General features: G+C 43.1%; 2 protein-coding genes across 2 annotated transcripts in view; both read left to right on the top strand.

The window, feature by feature from the left end:
* Positions 1-1,294: 1,294 nt before the first annotated feature.
* Positions 1,295-8,969, top strand: LOC128460806 (prostacyclin synthase). The gene is made up of 10 exons (XM_053445975.1): positions 1,295-1,451; positions 2,156-2,279; positions 2,670-2,845; positions 3,628-3,771; positions 4,621-4,748; positions 5,586-5,767; positions 7,160-7,313; positions 7,874-8,055; positions 8,434-8,585; positions 8,692-8,969. The coding sequence occupies exons 1-10, from the start codon at positions 1,384-1,386 to the stop codon at positions 8,840-8,842; spliced, it is 1,461 nt and encodes a 486-aa protein (XP_053301950.1). The 5' UTR covers positions 1,295-1,383; the 3' UTR covers positions 8,843-8,969.
* Positions 8,970-11,543: 2,574 nt separating this feature from the next.
* The window catches only part of LOC128457032 (potassium voltage-gated channel subfamily B member 1), a 31,456-nt gene continuing 23,373 nt past the window's right edge, over positions 11,544-19,626 (top strand). The window contains exon 1 of the mRNA XM_053441527.1: positions 11,544-12,098. Within this exon, the coding sequence (XP_053297502.1) occupies positions 11,544-12,098 (555 nt within the window). The remainder of the gene's footprint in view (positions 12,099-19,626) is intronic.

Here is a 19,626-nt window from a genome sequence, read left to right as displayed (position 1 = left end):
GAATCAGGCACAGCAAGTTCAAGAGTAATGCTGAACTGTCGATCAGATAAAAAGACTAAGAAGTCATTAACGGAGTTAATCTACAATATTCAGTCGGGAGCTTTTGAAATAAGAATATTCACACAGTTTTGTGTAGTTGTTACAGCAGCAGCCCTTCAGGTTGAAGACAGATCATGAGGACTATCCAGCAGTAGGTTGTGTCTCAGGTCAGTGAGTGGGACTGTGCTGTCAGAGCGCTGGTAAACAGAATGATGGACTTTGTTTTTCCTCTTCGTCAAAACCACCTCAATGGTTTTCACACCTACTTCGTTTGGTCCAGACCTTCAGACTTTTCAATTCAGTCCGAACCAGAGTATCAGGTGTGAACGGGGCCTCCGTCCACTGTCCGGACCAGCGGACCAACATATAGTCCATCTAAAAGAGGGGGGTTCATTTCAATGAAACATGGTTCATTTCATTTCGGTGTGAAAACACTTTTATGGAAGGTTCAGCATTTCACTACTATTGCAGAGGGTGGAAACAGTTTGAATCAATAGAAAACGAAGCATCAGCTTGTGGGATTGTTGGTAGGTTTCGCCTCCAACAGTTGAACGACAAAGACATTGACTTTGCTGGTGGTGACACGATAATGATATCACAGAGCCAACGAGATTACCAAAGTGAACCGGATCTTTATTTTCTCCATTCACACAGAAACACAATTTTTTTTTATGCACTATATTCCCCAAAATTTGACAAATACAGTCGTTGCATTGACAACATGCCAAAGTCAGACGCTCACCCGACGACAAACCAATGTCAAGTATTGGCGCAGCTCACGTGGCTGATGACGACAGGACTTTCTAATGTCGTGCCAACACTAACGCATCAAATGTAAACAATGTTACAGAGACAAGAAGTTTGGTTCTGACCGTGGTCTCGACTCTCAGGTATGAAAACGTCTGTTTCAGAATGAATTTAAATCATTTAAAAGTTTTTTTTTTACTGTTTTAAATTTTTTGTATTATTCTTGTTTGAATATCAAGTGCTTAACAATCACATCTAAAAATTAAAGTTAAGATAAAAAAAAAATGTTGTGCCACTTATAGCCCACATGACCTGGAATCGTGTCAAACGTGCGCTACTGTTAATAAGAACCTTTTTTTTTTTACCACGTTTCAGTCAAAGGCGCAGAGTCAGTTCATTATGACGTTTACCACATCAGCTGGTGTTTTTCCTCTCAATGCTCAGTGCAGATGTGCATGTAGGCTAGCTGCTGGAAGGGGTGTGACACTGTCGGTGACGCAACTGCACCGATGAGGAAATCCCATAAAGTCCATGTGAGTGCCGTGGGGGGGGGACTCCACAGTCACTGCGCAGCGTGAAGGGAAACACACGCACGACATGATCTTGACCATCTTCCTGCTCGTCCACGCCGTCCTGCTGTATTTCATCGTCACACACAGAACCAGGTGAGTTGCTCTCCTCACACGTGACTCAGAATAACGAACTCTCTTTAAACTCAGACCTGCTCTTACTTTCCTTTGTGTTTAACTTGTATACTTATTTCCCACTATGGCAATTCTAAAAAAAATGTATGCAACTTTTTAAATGGAATTATTCAATAACGAAAGATAAAAATAACCCAGTGGTGTTAATGAAAGGATCATGTGTTTGACACCGCACCCCTGGAAATCCATTATCTTCTTTGTTTAGTGTGTTGCTCCGATTCCAGTCTGAGGAATGTGGCTCGGCTAGTCCAGTTAAAATTAGAATTAGTCTCCATGAATGAGACGTTAAAACATAACAGCTTTTTGTTTTCATTTGATGAAGTCGAAAACTACTTGGGGGAAATCTGTGGTGTGAAGTTCTGTTAAGTTACTCAATGAAGTTCACCTACAGGCTACAGTATATAGGCTCAAAGGCTTGGCCAATAGGAACAATGATTAAACAAGTTCAGCAGTCTCTTTAATCTGAAATCAATCCTTGTCCAATTCTGCCTCAGACATAGGGATTGAAATGCTGTTTCTCTCAGACCCTTGGTGCAAACACAGTAGTTTACTGAGTCAACATAATGGATATGAGCTTAAGTAGAGAAGAGATAGAGAAATACTTTACTATTTTTACATCATACAAAAAACAATGTCACTTCTTAATTTGTAATTTCATTCACTAGGTCCAAGAGTGAACCGCCTCTTGACAAAGGAAGTATCCCATGGTTGGGTCATGCACTTGAATTTGGGAGAGATGCCTCCAAGTTCTTGAATCGCATGAAGCAGAAACATGGAGACATTTTCACAGTGAGTAGAAGAAACGATATTAATATGATAAAAATTATCTTGGAAGTTTATCTGAAAGTCTTTTCAAAACATTTGCAACCCCAAAGATATTGTGCAAACGACCTCATTTTAGAGTGACACATCTTTGAGGGAAGTGCGTCTTTTGTGAACATTTTCCTCTTGCTTTCTAGTTATAAAATCTAAAAAACGAACTTTTCCAGCTGTAACTGTGGAATACATCTTAAAGATGGTTGCAGATCCCATCATGCAACATGTCTTTCATCAGGATCTGTGATTTTCGGTTATCAGTTGCTTTTTTTGAAGTGCACTCATAAATGCATGCACGAGGACTGTAAGACCTGTAGTGGACTGTAGCTGATGCGATCCCATGTGTGCCCGGCTGATCTCCAGGTGCGTGCTGCTGGACGTTATGTGACAGTGCTGCTGGATCCTCACTCGTACGACGCCGTCATCAACGACTCGGGTTCCCTGGACTTTACACGCTATGCACAGGTGCTCATGCAGAGGATCTTCAGCCTGCGGCTCCCACATCACCAGACCATCAAAGAAAAGGCCATGACGAAAAAGTATGTCCTCACACTGACAGATCCTTCTGCATGTTTTCATTTTCTCTGTCGGCGAATGTGGAAGAGAAATGAGTTCATGTAAAAACCACCCACTAGTTTCAGGAGTGGTATTGGGTGAAGTGTGAATGTACGCATGAGGAAATCTTCGTGTTTTGTTATTTCTGCACCTTGTTTAATTTGTAGAAATGAGAGAAGAAAAAAAGAATCAATCCAGTGTTTCTACTTCCTTTATTTGAAGCTTTAAAAGATATAACTGTGGAGGTTTTAGTTGAATTTCAGTCACTCAAAGCTCTTTGGGACTCGAACCTGAAACCCTGAAGTTATTTCCATGTCTGTGAGTTTAAATTATGTTGATGAAGCCTATTGTTGTCCCATTAGAATAGCATGTTCATTCAAGTGCAAGCGTCCATATGCCCAGTCCTCTAATACATAATAGAGAGAAAAATGTATAGGAATATTATTACTCCTGTAACACTAGTCTGTTCATACACAGTTCATTTAGCTGTTCGATAAGTTTCTTTGCTTTCTTTGCGCAAGTCTGTCAACAGCTCCCCCACAAATTAGCTAAATGATGTTGTAAAATACCTCAGCCACATTTCCACAGAACAAAAGATGAAGCAACAAAGTCAACGAGTGAGCTTTAATAAAGGCTTTCAGCGAGCTAATGCATTTCTTTCCCCCGCAACCCCCTCCATCAGTGTGACATGATTTACAGCTTCACTTCTGAGGAGTGTCTCTTGACCTTCTCTTTCTGTTTCCCCTGTAACGTCTCACGTCTTCAGGCATTTTGCGGGAACGAATTTGGCAGCACTCGACAGCACCATGAGCCGACACCTGGAGGCTTTACTGAAAGCCGATACGCCTCCGAACCAGACACACTGGAAAGACCAGGGACTCTTCGACTTCTCATACAGCGTGCTCTTTAAGTAAGTAAAGAGCCTGCTAATCATACGCACGCGCACACACACACACACACACACACACACACACACACACAGAGTCAAGTCTCCATGCCTTCAGAGGACATTAAATTGGCATACATTGATTTCCTGGAGACTTACTCTAACTTTCACCTTACTACTTGCTTAAACCTAACCTTCACCTAACCCTAACCTTAAAACAAGACCCCAAAATAAGACGGAAACAGATTAACACACACAGACACACACAAATTTCTATCTCAGTGAGGACATATCCTCACTCTGTAAGTTCTAGGCCCAAAGTGGTCCTCAGAAAGATATCTGTAGAAGCACACACACATGTACGCACTCCTAACTATGTCGAATGTGGCATGTGTCCAGGTCAGAAGCCTCCAGCTAAACAGTTTACACCAGAGTCAGTTCAAGACACAAAGATAAATGAATGAGGACATCGTTTTACGCAAATGTTCAAGGTCATCTTTCCGGTTCAGCAGACAAACTGAATTTGGCAGAGAGCGGATGTGAATCGGAGCTTCTCTATCTCTCATGATAAGAGGTATCATCAATTACACAGAGCAGAGAAACACTATATGACAGTCACGTTTACTGTGACGCAGCGGCATCCAACCTTAGCAGATGCTGCTCGCTGTGTGGGCGAGTGGAAAAAATACCAGTGCAAAGGGAACTGTCGTGTGTGTGTGTGTGTGTGTACGATGTGTGCTCACAACTGGAAAAGAAAAAAGTGTGTGGGCTGATATCTTTCCATGAAGACAGAGACGGTTGGTCGTTCGCCAACCGGAATGTCCCGCATGGTCACACACATTCACACGCTTTGTATGTGTCCATTCTCTGCAGGGCGGGGTACCTGACGCTGTTTGGAGAAGAGCAGAACAACAACCGCTCGGATCCCACAAGTGTCTATGAGGAGTTCAAGAAGTTCGATGGCCTCCTAAGCAAACTGGCAAAGGGCACGCTGAAGTCAGGTAATGACACAGGAAGGCATCTGTCAGCGGAGAGATTAAAGGAGGTTAAAGACGCAGTTGTCTGAAAGAACCATGATCTATCCATGATGCCATAGGTCCTCACATCAGCGTTGCACAGCGTGACTCAGGAGAAAGTCTTACCTGCGCTCTCTGTTCACACTGCGTCACCTCTTCCCGGCTTACATGACATCATTTATATGATCTAATTCAAGATTTGTTTTGCCGGTTGCCACAGTGAGTTGCTTACTTGGCATCGAGGAGTGTGTTTGGGAAAGTTTACAATTCAGAGTTCATCATCGCAGCACTCGGCCGCCTGGGATCTAACACGTACTTCACTGTGACGACAGGCACTATAACTCCTCAGGCCTCGTCTCTGTGTGTGTCTGTGTGTTTGTTATCGTTTCGATCTGTATCTGCTCCTCCCAATACTGAACAGGACAGGCAACCAGTTTTAATATTATTATGCAATTCCTTCAAGTCTGTCTGTCATCTGATTCATAAGTCCTGTACCTGAAAGTGCGGTAAAGTTCCCTCTGTAGCTTTTATTACCAGCACCAAGGAAGTCACATTTTCTTCAATTACCATTCTTCTCCAGTGGTTTGTTAAGTAGCAGGATTACGCAATTCAACCGCTTTTGGTTTCTCCGAGAACAATTCATTGTATAATAATCTCTAGTGAATTTGCATGTGGTTTAATAAGGCGACTGTTTGGCGATGAACTCTGAGTGCCCTAACAGCTCAAACGGTTGCAAAATGTGCTTTAGAGATAGAGTTTACTCAATCAAGTTTTGCCGGTGGGTCACTTCCTCACTTTGTGATGTTTATCTGTGTGTGACAGAGGAGAAGAGGACAGCCCACAGGGTTCAGCAGAGACTGTGGGAGCTGCTGGCTCCAGCAGGTCTGGCCGAGGACTCCGGCTCGAGCCCTTGGCTTCAGGGATACAGGCGCCTCCTGCAGGAGGAGGGGGCGGACGAGGACACGCAGAGAAAGGCTCTACTGATGCAGCTCTGGGCCACGCAGGTGAGTCAGAAGTCCGAGGGAAGGGATTCTGTGCGTCCAAAAGTGAGAATCACTGATGATCATTTATAGATGAGATGAGTTTGCTGCTCAGTAAACATGTAGAATGTGGCCCAACCTCAGTGTGATGCAGTACTCTTCTTTGGCACCGGAGTGCGCTGTTCATCTCTACTTTCAAAGTAGTTTGTCTATTTCTGTGGGGAAGTCATGGAGGGGAACTGGAATTATAAAAGAGAAATGTACATGAACTTGGCACAGTGTCATTCGTAAGACCACTTCTTAATGCTGTCCGACTTTATATCATTATCTAAAATCCTTTAATCCTTGGTCTGATGATGCAGCAGTTTGTATTTATTCAACGACCTGCATCTCATTACAGATTATTTGATTGTTAGGTTTATATTTGATTACATTTAATACAAATAAAAAGCAGGTTCTGAGTTGTATTAGTTTTTGGCTTGATTGGGATTCGAGCTCATTTTGACTTGAGAAAGTCTTCCTCACATATAACTGGACGCAGTATTAAATCATTCATTCTTGCCTATAGTCCTGCTGGAGGGTTGTTATTGCATCATAGGTGTTAATCAGACGTTTACTTCACTCTACTAAAACTTGCAAGACACTTTTTTTTTTGCGCATGTCACTGTGGTTTATTTCCTTTGGATTACAAGTTTTGAGTCATAATTCTCAGTCGGGTCTGTGTCATTTTTTCATGTCCTTTCAAACTTTACTTTAGTTAATTAAATGACCATTTATCAGATTGCGTGCAGTATTATAATCGCATTAAATGTTGATCTGTGTTTACATGAGATTGGTGAAAAAGCTGCAAAAAGTCTGGCTAATACCAGAAATAGGTTCTATCATCACACATTGAATTATACTTTGGTGCATTTTGCCAATAATTGAGTGTAATTTATTCGTTATGTTATGTTTCCATGGAGTTCACTATCTCATGTTTCTACTTGGGTCAGACAGCTCTGTGCTTTGCCATAAAACTTAATAGCTTTAATGTCCTGGCCTTGGACGCAGGCAGATGGCAGGGGACCTCGAGTTTCCAACAGCTTTCCTTTTTAAGTAAACCATTAATGCGCCGTGCTCTGCCAGCAGTGAGACTATCCAGAGCGCGGCTCTCCTCGTCCCAGACACATGAAAGGAAGCTGTTCTTTTTCTCACCCATCAGGACTAAAGATTCATTAGTGCTTTTTGATTAGATTGCACTAGACTTAAATTGAAATGTGTTGCTTTGTTGCAACTCTAATATAATAATGACATGAATGCTGCGGTTGTCATGTGGTGATCTCATTCACTGTTACCACCTGCGCTGTCACTGTGCTATGCCGGAGTGTCGGAGCCCACCTCATCATCGTGGTCATGTTACTCTCTGTTTGTCTCCAGGGAAATGTTGGTCCTGCTGCGTTTTGGCTGTTGGGCTTCTTGTTGACAAACCCTGAAGCTCTGATGGCCGTGAAGAGCGAGTTCAGCCGGATCTCAGAGATGGAGACGTCAGAGACTCCCCTCATTGACGGACCTGTGAACACCCCTGTTTTCGGTGAGAACTTGTGAAAGGAACATATCATTTAATCTTTATCATGAGGCCAGGAATAAAATACACTCTTAGGGCACGGTCAAACATAGGGGAATAAGTCGGTGGTTAACCTTTGCTCTCCGTTCACCTCAAATCTGTGAGTGAAGAGTCGGAGGAAACATTCGCTTCTCGTGGATGGTGCAACTTTGGTGAACTTTGACCCGTGATGTTTATTTCATATTCGCATGTTAGTGACCAGGCCCGAACACCGAGCCAAACAACTCTGCAGATTTACTTCTCTGAAGGGGGCAATGTTTTATTCGCCCTCTAGCTCTGACAGATTGGAAGTGAATGGGTAACTGAAGGTTTGCCTCTACCACATGTGCATGTATGACCGTGCATGTAAATGTACAGTGCTCAAACTGCTTTAAAATAACAGCATCTTAAACAGGAGCTACATTTATAACCTTGAGGAATGTGAGAAAAGTGAAGCCGAGGAAAGTAGGAAAAGTACTGCAGAAATATTTGTGCATGAAAGTGCAAATAAAACAACATTTTGTCAACCACAATTTTCTCGTTCCCAGATAGTGCTTTGGAAGAGTCACTGAGACTCACTGCTGCCCCCTTCATCACCAGAGAGGTGGTGCAGGAAAAGACCCTCCACATGGCTGATGGCCAAGAGTACCTGCTGAGAAAAGGGGACCGGGTGTGTTTGTTCCCCTTCAACAGTCCTCAAATGGACCCTGAGATTCACAACGAGCCGCAGGTTTGTCTTGTTCACGCAAACTCTCAAGTGTCCAACCTCTCCACTCCATCAAAACCCTGCTGCGCTGCCAACAGGAACAGTAGTAATTGTCTTAGGGACTTGCTGGCGGCAGACTTAAGTGTAATTAGAATCCGCAGTTGTTTATATAAGGCAGAATCAACGCCTACACAGAGCTGTCCCTGTGTTACCCAGTGAAAGGTCAAACCCTGAGCTGCGGCCCATTCAGGGATTAGCCAAGCACAGGAACAGCTAATACGCGTGGGAAGGACCACGCAAGGCTGATTTAAATCAAATCTGTCCACAAACAAACAAACCGATATTGCTTACATCTAATGTCAGCTGCCAAAAATAGGATTTGTGTGCTCTTTTTTTTTTCAGAAGTACAAATACAATCGCTTCCTGAATGAAGATGGATCAACCAAGAGGGATTTTTATAAAGGAGGGAGGAAGCTGAAATATTACACCATGCCGTGGGGTGCAGGGACCAATGGATGTGTGGGGAAGCAGTTTGCCATCAACACCATCAGAAAGTGAGTTGGTGCAACTTTACAAAATCGTCCACAGTGAAGGAGTTTACATGGTTTAATTTGCTTTGGAATGTTCTAATTGAATTGTTTTCACTTGTTTACTCTGCAGGTTTGTTTACTTAGTGCTGACTAACTATGATTTGGAGCTGTGCGACCCAAGCGCTCAGATGCCCGAGGTGGACGCCAGTCGTTACGGATTCGGGATGCTCCAACCAGAGGGGGACTTGCTTATCCGATACAAGCAGAGGAAGACGTGCTAAGACAAAACCCTGATATCTTTCGTGTTCATTTCAACTTATGCACATTGTTGTCAATAAGCCCTTTGTACTTTTTTTATTCTATATTTATAATATTTATGAAAAGATGTAAATAATACCTTATAGATCATTTGTGTTGTCAATTTCTTTTGAGTGTTTGGTACAATTAATGGTTCAAAGCCATCACAGCCACACACATCTGTTCAGCACCAACACTATTACCTTGTGAGTAAATAATATGACACTGGAATTTGACCAGAGTTCCACTAGAGCATGGGTCTGTACGTTCAATACAGAGCAAGAGCATAATGAGGGGAACTGCCTGTACTGTAAACAGAGCCGCGGCCTCACATCTGTCACACTGACACACGCCTGATGTTTGCACGGGGAAGCTGAGTGGAAAGTTTAGATTTATACGTCGTCTGGAAATATGCTGATCGCCTACTAGCAACAGCAGCAGCAGAAGATTGGCCACAGTGCCCCGATTGTAGAGTGTTAGTCGTTAATCTCTTACTTGAACATGTCCACTCAAGCTATACAGTCCCAGCATCAAGCAGACCTGTGCTTCAACCAAACTCCATGTTCTTTGTTTCACAAATAATGAAAAGTTTCTTCTTCAAATACAAAATGAAAAATTATGACACAGGCCTTAAAACAAATGCTACTCCACAAGCATAATGAGAACAGTAAGCGTTACACAAACTATTTGGGAACATTAGCAAGTTCAAGGGCAGCGTCTTGTAGCATTTAACCAATCAGAAGCCAGATATGACTGCAGTTATTATTGTTCCTGAATACACATGAAGCTTTGATGTGGAACTGGGTGCAGGTAACCTACTCCTGTTTCTGATCAAACTTCAGCTTTTCTGTGAACTCACCCCATCTGTCAGTTGGGATATTTCATAAAATTATACATACCAAGTTCTGACACAATCATGGACAAAGTCGGGACCTTTAATTAAATCTGACCTTTGTGAACTTTTCCACTGATAGACCAGATATTGTGTTTCACTATTTCCAACTTTCAGGACACACAGACTCTCATTCACATCACTGTGATAGTCCAATGAGGATTTTCATAATTTCTGTCATCTGCTGCCATTCCCTATTTATTGTATGACATACTCAGGGGTGGATCCAGGGGCGGGGCCAGAGGGCACCAGCAGAAACCTGATCCTCTGAAGCATCCAAACTTATTAACAACACTTACACTAAATCGGACACATTTTTAATATTTCTATTTATTGTATAAAGTTATTTGAAGTAAACAATGTTCATGAACAAGGAGCAACTTTAAAAGTATTTTTCAAGTATGTGTGTCTTTGTTAAATGTGCACCTCGCTGAATCGGGAACTGTGCACTGATGCTGAACATATAGCCAACAATGTAAAAGATGGTTGTTTGATTCAAATTCAGTTCACACACAGGATGTAAATACATTGGCCGTAGTTTGCTGCCCAATCGTCTTATAGAGAAGATCGTGTTAGATGCTGAGCTGTGTCTCTACGGCTCTGAGGGGGTTAAGCTCACACAGGCTGCGCCGCCAGAGGAGCTTGAGTGAAATCAGCCTCTGCAGGATCCAATCCACAGTCACAGGCGCCGGATAGCAGCGCGCGAACGCTCACACTGAGAGCAGGTGGAGCAGAGGTGGAGCCGCGGTATCCACGGCTGCTCTCGGGGCAGCACTTGTTGAATCTACCCCTCGAGGTCAGGACAGAGCAGACTGGACACGGTGATGCCCCTGTAGCAGAAACAGAGTGATGTTTTTCAGCATGTCGGGGGGCAGCTCATGATGCCTCCATTAACTCCCAGCAGAGAGCCGGAGACGCGGGCGGACAGAGCAAGTTCCAGCGCTTTGACTCTTGAAATGGTGCCGGTGCGAGTCCATAAAGTGACTGTGGATATACGGGAGATGAGTAAGTAGCATATATGTATCCACCTAGTGTAGCTTCAGGTTTCATTTCAACAAGCACGTGTGCTAGTCAGCTTAACTTGGACGTGTTTATCTGGACACCATCACACTGTTTACTTCTATCAAATTATGTAGATGTAAATACATTTCCCTTAAATTAAAATAAAAAAATGTTTGGATGAGCTCAAATGAACTTAACTCCTGTATAAATGATGATTATGTGCTGCCGTCTATGGTCTCTTTGGGGGGTGATATAATGTGATATGGGATCTTAATCAAAGTTGATAATCGGTGTTATTATTAGACCAGCTTAATTTCCCTCTGAAGAACAGCTCATTCGCCGTTGTCAGCCACAGCCACCGTGTTTTTGTATCGGGATTGATCGCATGTCCCACCCGAGATGAGAGGTTTCAGCACCGGAGTCCGTGGACAGCGATAGACAGCGGGCTGCAGAGTGACAGACAGACGGTTCAGCACCGGACAGCGCTCACACAGTTTATCATTGAACCGTCTGTCACCCGTGTCAGCAAGAAAAGCGGCTGTGCCTCTCAAAGCTGATTAAAATATCTATTTGCTTGTCTGATGAGTGGATAAACCACCTGACATTGCTTCTGTAGGACAGCAGCACCTGGCTCTTCCCACAGCTTGGCAATAATTTCTCATTTTTCCTTCTTATTCCAGCAACAGAGAAGAAGGTGGGACCCTGATGTGGTCACCTGCAGGGCCATGTCTTCTTAATCCGTCAGACTGCCCATTCAAGTCTTTGCAAGTGACCCAGCAACTTGAGTGAAGATGATGAAAACGGGGCCTCGGTTGACGACCGCCCTGCCACCGGACACCATTGACATCATCCAGAGCAAGACCCACACCCGGCGGGTGAGGCTCAACGTCGGGGGCCTCATCCACGAAGTCCTGTGGAGGACGCTGGACAGGCTTCCCCGCACCAGATTGGGTAAACTGAGAGACTGCAACACCCATGAATCCATTATAGAGATCTGCGATGACTACAGCTTGGACAACATGGAGTTCTTCTTCGACAGACACCCAGGGGCCTTCACCTCCATCCTCAACTTCTACCGTACAGGGAAGTTGCACATGATGGAGGAGATGTGCGCCCTGTCCTTCAGCCAAGAGCTGGACTTCTGGGGTATCGACGAGATCTACCTGGAGTCGTGCTGCCAGGCCAGGTACCACCAGAAGAAGGAGCAGATGAACGAGGAGCTCAAGAGAGAGGCTGAGAACTCGAGGGATATGGAGGGAGAGGAGTTTACCACCACGTGTTGTTCTGAGAAGAGGAAGAAACTCTGGGACCTCCTGGAGAAGCCGAGTTCATCGTTCGCTGCTAAGGTCTATTGTCACACACACACACACACACACACACACACACACACGCAGATAGTCATTTCTCCATGACTGCAGACTGACTAACATTCCAAACCTGGACCACACACACACACACATTATATTTATTTATTTCTGCTTGAGTGACTCACTGGCACAATAATCCGAAGCCCTTTAACCTAACCCTAACCATCACAACTTAATGGTTCATGGTCTGTAATTATATAGTCCTTTATTTTCTTGGAGAACAATCAAAGTGCTTTACACTACTGCTCTACCATTAACCCATCCACACACACATTCACACAGTGCATCTATGTCACTATCTCTATCACACATCACTCATGTGAATGGAGGGGATCAAACCACTGACCCACTGGTTAGTGGATGACCCACTCTACCTCCTGAGCCATAGGCGCCCACACAAATAACCCTAAACCTATAACCTTGTTAATTCTAACCCGATCATTACTCACTTTTCCAAAATGTCCTCTCTCTGCAAGGTCTATGCTCACAATGGTTCTAGCAAATATACACTTGAAAGTACACACACAAACACACACACAATGCTTTCTCTATCAAGAAGTAGAAAGAAAGTTGCTGACTATGGGGTTCTAACGAATGTAGTTTAAATTTAGAAAATAATTAGTTGAAAACAAAAGGAGAGAGTATGTGAGGAATTCAGTTCAACATCCAGAGGCTAGCACAAGTCTGTCTTTGAGACCGGCTTGATCAGTTGTTTGACTTTCTCTCAGCTTGAGCTGGTGCTTTTAATCTGTCACTTTCAGCAGCTGGAGTAGTGTGGGGGGGGGGGGGGGGATGGATGGCAGGATGGAGGAATGAGAGACAGATAGAGGGATATGCTGCACCCAGGGATGGATGTCAAGGCTTCTGTCTGCAAAAGTTTTTGAGCTGATTAATCTGTGTGTACTGAGTAGGATGTGACTTAGGAAACTAACTTTAATTCTCCACTTAAATCAACAATCTCAGCTGCCTTCCCGAGAAGAAAAGACTCTGCTGTATTTCTGGGTAGTCAATTAAAACCTCTTTTTGCTGTTTTTACTTTTTTAGATGAGCACATGACGGCCTTCATTGTCTCCCTTTGTTGGTTTCAGTCAGATCCTTGTTCCCGAGTCAGCGTCGTCTGAATGCAAGTCCCCTGGGATAATTGAATGATTGTTTTCCATTGGCATCACACGCCAGAGAGCTGTGACGGTCTTCAGAGTTTAGGCCATTTCAGGATTGCAAGAAAACCTGCTGCACAATATTTATATTTATATATATATAAATATATTCTATTTTTAGACCATCTAATAACCCCCTCCCCTTCCCTTCAACGCCATCTTCTTAGCTTCATTAGCCACCCCTGCCTTTTTCCCAGAGCAGTATTCAATCATCCAGCTCGTTAACAGGCTCACAGCTCAAACTCCAGGAACACTGGAGTACTTCACTTTGTCGGATCGATGGATGAAGTTGTGTTAACAGCAGTCCCATTTCAACTGACTTTGCAAAGGATGTGACTGGTTCAATTTACAATTAAAATGTCAAATAACTACTCATTATTACCAATAAAACACATGTGTGTGGAGTCTGCCCACAGCAAGACGTCAAGAAGGGGTTTCAGTCGCTCTACATTTAACAGGGAGATCTCGTAAAGGAATTATATCAACTTTAGATTTTTCTTTGTACCATGGTCAGGCTGTGTGTGGCTGTGGGGAAGTTTTGTCTTTTTAAATCCAAGCTCGCAGGGCTGGTCTTAGATCATTTCATCAGAGCAGAGAAAAACACTGATTTAAAATGAATATTAAATGAATATATGAATATTATGTGATGAAAATAAGTTCTGAGTTATTAAATACTATTTATAATTATTCCTAAATCATATCATGTTCATATGTGTGTGAATATCAGCTTTCTTCTCATTGTAGCATCTAGTCAGACTGCACCTGAACATTATATGTTTGAAAATATACATTTGCTCAGCTCTGCTGCTGCTCACTGAGCTCACAGGTCTATGAATTAAGAACTAAAGGTCACTTTTCCTTATGTAACAATATTCAAATGGCAAATTCATAATAGGATCATGACCCGGTCCATGGCACAATCGGCTCTATCTTGCATGCACGCAATATTTTTCAATACCAACCTTTTGTCTTTATTATAGTAATTATTTGACGTGAGGTTCAAAGGCATCTTAACAAGTTTCCACTTCATGAAGTCCCCTCAGGTCCTCAACATTCATTACTGTACATTTCAGCAATGGCTCTTGTCTTTCCTCCACAGCGGTTTTGCCATTTAACTGAAAATAAATAGAAGCAGAATTGATGACCTTTCTCCCATGTTCATTGCAGCATGCAGGTCCTTAACCAGCACAAGAGCTGTGTGAACAACTGAAGGGCCCAGAAACTTTGGAACGAGCGAAAGGAGAGGGGGTCGGCCCTTGTTTGACAAATGGGGCCATTCTCTTGCCTCTATATGACACAGAGAAAAGTCAAGATGCCTGATTGAGATTAAATAGCAGCAGTTAAATACACTCTTGTTTCTGAAGTCTAATTGAAGAGTTGCATCTGTGAGATCTGTTCCCAAACACATATTCTGCCTCATTAAATGTTTCAGTGCGGATGAAATTTTAATTGCACATTAATAACGCTTGACTCAATGCCAGAGAGACAAGGTGTGATCCGGAATATATCTAGCCCCGGATGTCACCTTCTCCCAGACCTTTAGAGTTATAACCTCCCCCCAAAACTTTGGTCATTTTTCATGTCAGAGCAGCAGTGATGGACGCCACATGTTTTCTGCTTGGGCATGTTGAGGTGTTACTTGATAATTATAGACCCTCTTGAGCTGTATTTCCACCATAGGTCAGCCAACTAAAGTATTTAGCACAACAATATGGACACTCCTGGAAACACTGGATATTCTTGCAGGTAGTCATTTCATCAATAAAAGATAAGCTTTTGTTGATAGAGAATGGTTTGTGCTGAATGCCTGTGTCATCATTTTGACAGTATAGCACGGCCCACTAGGTGGGAAGCTTAACTGGGTTGTGAAAGAAACCAACCTATGTAATTCAGCATGTCTCAGCACGCTTGTGTTGCTCACTTCTCCCAGAGGTGCAGCTCAGTTTCACAGGGAACATGGTCCGTCTTTCAATAAGTCCTCTGGGGGTGTGGCACTGGCACGATCATTGTGGAGAACTCCAAAACTGCCGTTATTTGAAATCCAGTTTACGCAACGTATTTCCGGTTGTTTCAGCCTGCTCCTCCTGTGGGTTTGAAAAAGGGTGAGGCTTATCAGGGAGAAGGTGAAGTAACAGTTTACAAAATCAGTAAATCCATGAGTTCAAGTGTCTAATAGCAAAATGTCAAATTTCTCTCAGTTTTTGGCCTTATTACTTGTATGAAGAGTTAAATTATAAAGTTTCAATAAATCATTAAAAGATTTTTCCTGGAAATATTCCCGTCAAGGCATCAAACAAACATATTTGCTGTGGGGATTTCTTTTAATTGATTGTATATAGATTTAATTTACAACATACAGCAATAGCCGAATGGCACTCAGAGCACATACCTCCGTCCACCCCGCCAATAAAACCACATTGAAATTCATCAGATCTGGATTTTTATTTGCACACACTCACATAAATATCAGTCCATCAAGATCCATAAATAGTTTTTTTGAGAAATCAAGGGAAATGTTGAAAAACTCCTGATCTAGCAATGTTTAAGAAAGCAAAATAAATCCTTTCTGGAACCGCCCCCTTATGTGGATCCGCAGCAAATTCCTTCACAAAATTTTATGGAAATCAGTTGAGCAGTTTTTGAGTGATCCTGTTAACTAACAAATGAACACAGATGATAATATAACTTTCTCTGTGGAGGTAACAAAGAAACAAATCATATCAAAGAAACACTATAAAGAAATCTGCACACACATACACAGGATGAGAATAAAATCAAACCACAAAATCAACTACCAAGCTTATTAATATGCAGTAGACATTATATTTTACATGTGTTAATAGTAAATTCCTTCACTTAAGGTTAGGTTTCAGGGTCTAAAAACAATGTTGACTCGCACAGCTTTCCCTTACCAGACTTTTTGGACACTTGGGAATTTCTTTCTCCAAAAAGCCTTCCAGTGCTCGTTCTACCCTCCCAAGCTTCAGTCCAGAACAAGACAAGAGCGATAAAAACAGAGACTGAGGCTGTTTAAACTAATTGCATAGAAACTTCTCCTCTCACTGAGCCAGAGACAGCCGTGACTGCGGGCGATAAGCTGTACTTCTTACCGCACACATCAGATATGCCCAACTGACTTCACTGTGAGCCCTCTGCTTTGTTGTATGTGAAGTCTTAGATCACTCTGAGCCACGGCTCCGTACTGAGTGATCCACTGCGTTCACTTACCTGCTACATGTTCACCCCGTACGGCCTGCTGGGAGATAACTTTCCCTTAAGAACAGGGAGGAAATCGATGGCAGACACATTAAGATGTAACGCAAAGCAGGTTTCAGGAAGGACGTGTGACTTTCCACAGCCCAGGAGTGTGTCACAGGGAGTGTAGTGGCACCAGAGGAGATGTGGTCTCTCATGATATTTTCAGCTCCTTTGTCTCCCCCCTTACTTGTCTCATGCTGTCATAATGTGTGTGTGTGTGTGTGTGTGTGTGTGTGTGTGTGTGTGTGTGTGTGTGTGTGTGTGTGTGTGTGGGTGTGTGTGGGTGTGTGTGTGTGTGTGTGTGTGTGTGTGTGTGTGTGTGCTGTCTTGTTTCCTGGGATTGTTGCTGGGGGACACAAACTCGTCCAATGTGCTTAGGTGAGCTTTGAAAAGCCGTGAATCAATTAGTACACACTTTCCCAGCTCACAGCCTGATTACAGTGCCATATACCATAGAGTGAGTTTAGACAGTCACAGGGACTCATCAGCAGATGACAGCGTGAATCAAACTCTTCGTCTGGCTCCTCCAGCAGGTCACCTTATCTGAGCGTGAGCTACAGTCCTGCACTGGGTATTTCACGGCTTATATCTTAAATATTCTACATTACTCATAACATGCATATTTATTTCCCTTTTTATCACTTTGTATTTTGTGGACATCCCAGTTACATCCTCACAGGTGTGATGTTGACACATTGAGTGCGAGCACGCCTCCCTGCTTTGTTTTCTTCTCAGCTGTATTTCTTGTCTATCTTTAGCTTTGTCGTTCACTATTTGTTTTTTGCTGCACTTGAAAGAAGTGGACACTGTGCAAAGGCAACCACGCAGACTCTAGTGAAGCTCTCCTCTATCAGCTGAGAGAGGCATTAGCATTATGGATTTGAAACATCTCTCTGATGCTGTTTGATCAGCCCGTGCAGGAACGTGTGAATGGAAATGCACCTCTCGGAATCGATGGGGAGAATCTGCCCATCTGTGAACGACAGACATGAGATTGTTTCTGAGGTTTTCAGCGTTTCCATGCGCATCTGGTTAAGCCTTTAAATGATTTCGACTTCAACACTCCAGTGGCAATCAGAACGTCCACATGGTGTTGGAACCTAATGATCCTACACACTAAGACCTTGTCCACACTTCTGCAGATATCTATTTGAACAGATGTTTTACCCTCCATAAAATAAAAAACACTACATCCACACAACCTTAATTTGACAAGATATCTCCCTCTAGAAGAGAACAAGAAATCAATTAGAAACGCTCAAAGAAGCACGCTGGGCCTGTAGGTGGTGGTGAAGTCTACATCAACAATCCGCAAAAAGAAGACCAGAAGGTGGAACAGTAAGTCTGAAGATGTCTCCAAGACATCCCCATGTATCTGTCTCACCCTATGTCACCCATTCCAACAGCACCTCCATGAAAGGCTAGACTTGTTGTCACTATATGTTACATGTAGGTGTTCGCATCCTATTGGATAGTTGAGCCTGAGGCATGTTTACCTAAATCACGTTGTGTCCTTACGTCTTGCTTCGGATGTAGTTTATAAAAAGAGTTGGGGAAGACTGTCTAAGGTATTTGAATCAGGTATCAAAGTCCATGAGCGTAGACACTTCAATGAAGTTGTGCTAGTTGGCCCTTTATCTATAACCTGACCTTGGGTATTTCGTATTTTTCCACCTTGGCCCACATATTCACATATTTGAGTTTTCTTCTCTCTCGGTGCTCAAGTAGTTGTTTTTAGTAACAATGAGAAACCAAGTGCTCGGCACCAAATGGCAGATATATACATTTTAAGACTTGCTGGTAAACGAAGAGGAGCAGGAATAAGAAATAAAGGAGAAAGATATTTCTCAAGTTGGTGGAGAACACAAACAGAGCTAAAAGGAAAATAAATATGTATGTACACTATCGTCTGAGGTGGAGAAAAAAAAGAAATGAACATGAGGTTTTGCTTAGAAACATGTTTATGTAGAAATAACTCAATTGGATCTAGTGGCAGAATGTGACTTTCTGAACCTGCCCTATTAGTTTCCATGGAGAGAGGTGATCTAGCACGCTACATTAGCTTATCACACCAGCCAGCTGGGGCGGCACGGCACATTACACATGTGCACACAGACACACACAGATTCCCACTGCTCAGTATCTCTGTTAGACAGACCGACAAAACTGCATGCTTTACTTTTAATTCAATGCCTTATCTGGCTGTCCGTATATTTCTGTCACTTTTGTGGAACTGGGTTTGTGGCTCTAGAGGCTTTAACTGACCTTGACATTTTTTTTTTTCGAAGCTCAAAGGTCAATGATGAGGGGGACGGAGACACGACTACTTTGCTGCAGAACTTCATTCATTATTCACACAGGCCTGTCAGAGGGGGGAGAGAACATCACTCTCAAGAAGCGGTGGAGTGGTGTGGTCATCCGCAGAGTCAAGCACTAGTTTCTCAAAGAGAGTTAGGCATTTGAACCCAAAGCTTTTGCGTGCACAGAGTGCTTCTTGAGCTACAGCTGCAAGTCCCTCCACAGTTTTCACCACTCACTCTGCAGGCTGAGGCTGAAAAGGTCAATTTACAGCCACCCGAACAGGAATGGCACTCATGACTGACTAATGCAATGCAATTCTGTTGTGGGCACAATGTACTGTACTTTCTGCAGTGACCCAGTTTGTATAGTCCATCTCTGAACTTTCTCAGATTCCTCTTTACTCTTTCCACTTCTCGCCCAAACTCAAGTGCCACACGTGCTGGACCTCTCTCGTCATTCGATCCCAGCTAAAATATGGCTCGTGCATTTTTAACCAGCTGCCATTGTCAAGCGCATCTGGTCCAGGGGCTCTTAGCTGACAAGTAAATGGTAAAGAAACACAATGCAACACCACTGTAACTGAGGAGGATCAGAGCGTTGGGCCTTTTGTTTGGCTTCAGACAAAGGCTCAACAGATTTTGCTAGACATTAAAATGACATCCACTTCTAATCTTTGCACGTTAGTCCTCGGGTTATTTTAAATAGTTGACGTATGTGGGAGAAGTTATCGCGAAGCTGAAATATATAATACAAGCTTGTCTTTCAATGCTGCTCAATGTAGAGATTCAACC

Source organism: Pleuronectes platessa, chromosome 2 (genome assembly GCF_947347685.1).
Source record: "Pleuronectes platessa chromosome 2, fPlePla1.1, whole genome shotgun sequence".
In the NCBI taxonomy this organism is placed as follows: Eukaryota; Metazoa; Chordata; class Actinopteri; order Pleuronectiformes; family Pleuronectidae; genus Pleuronectes; species Pleuronectes platessa.
This window is presented reverse-complemented; position numbering and strand designations above follow the sequence as displayed.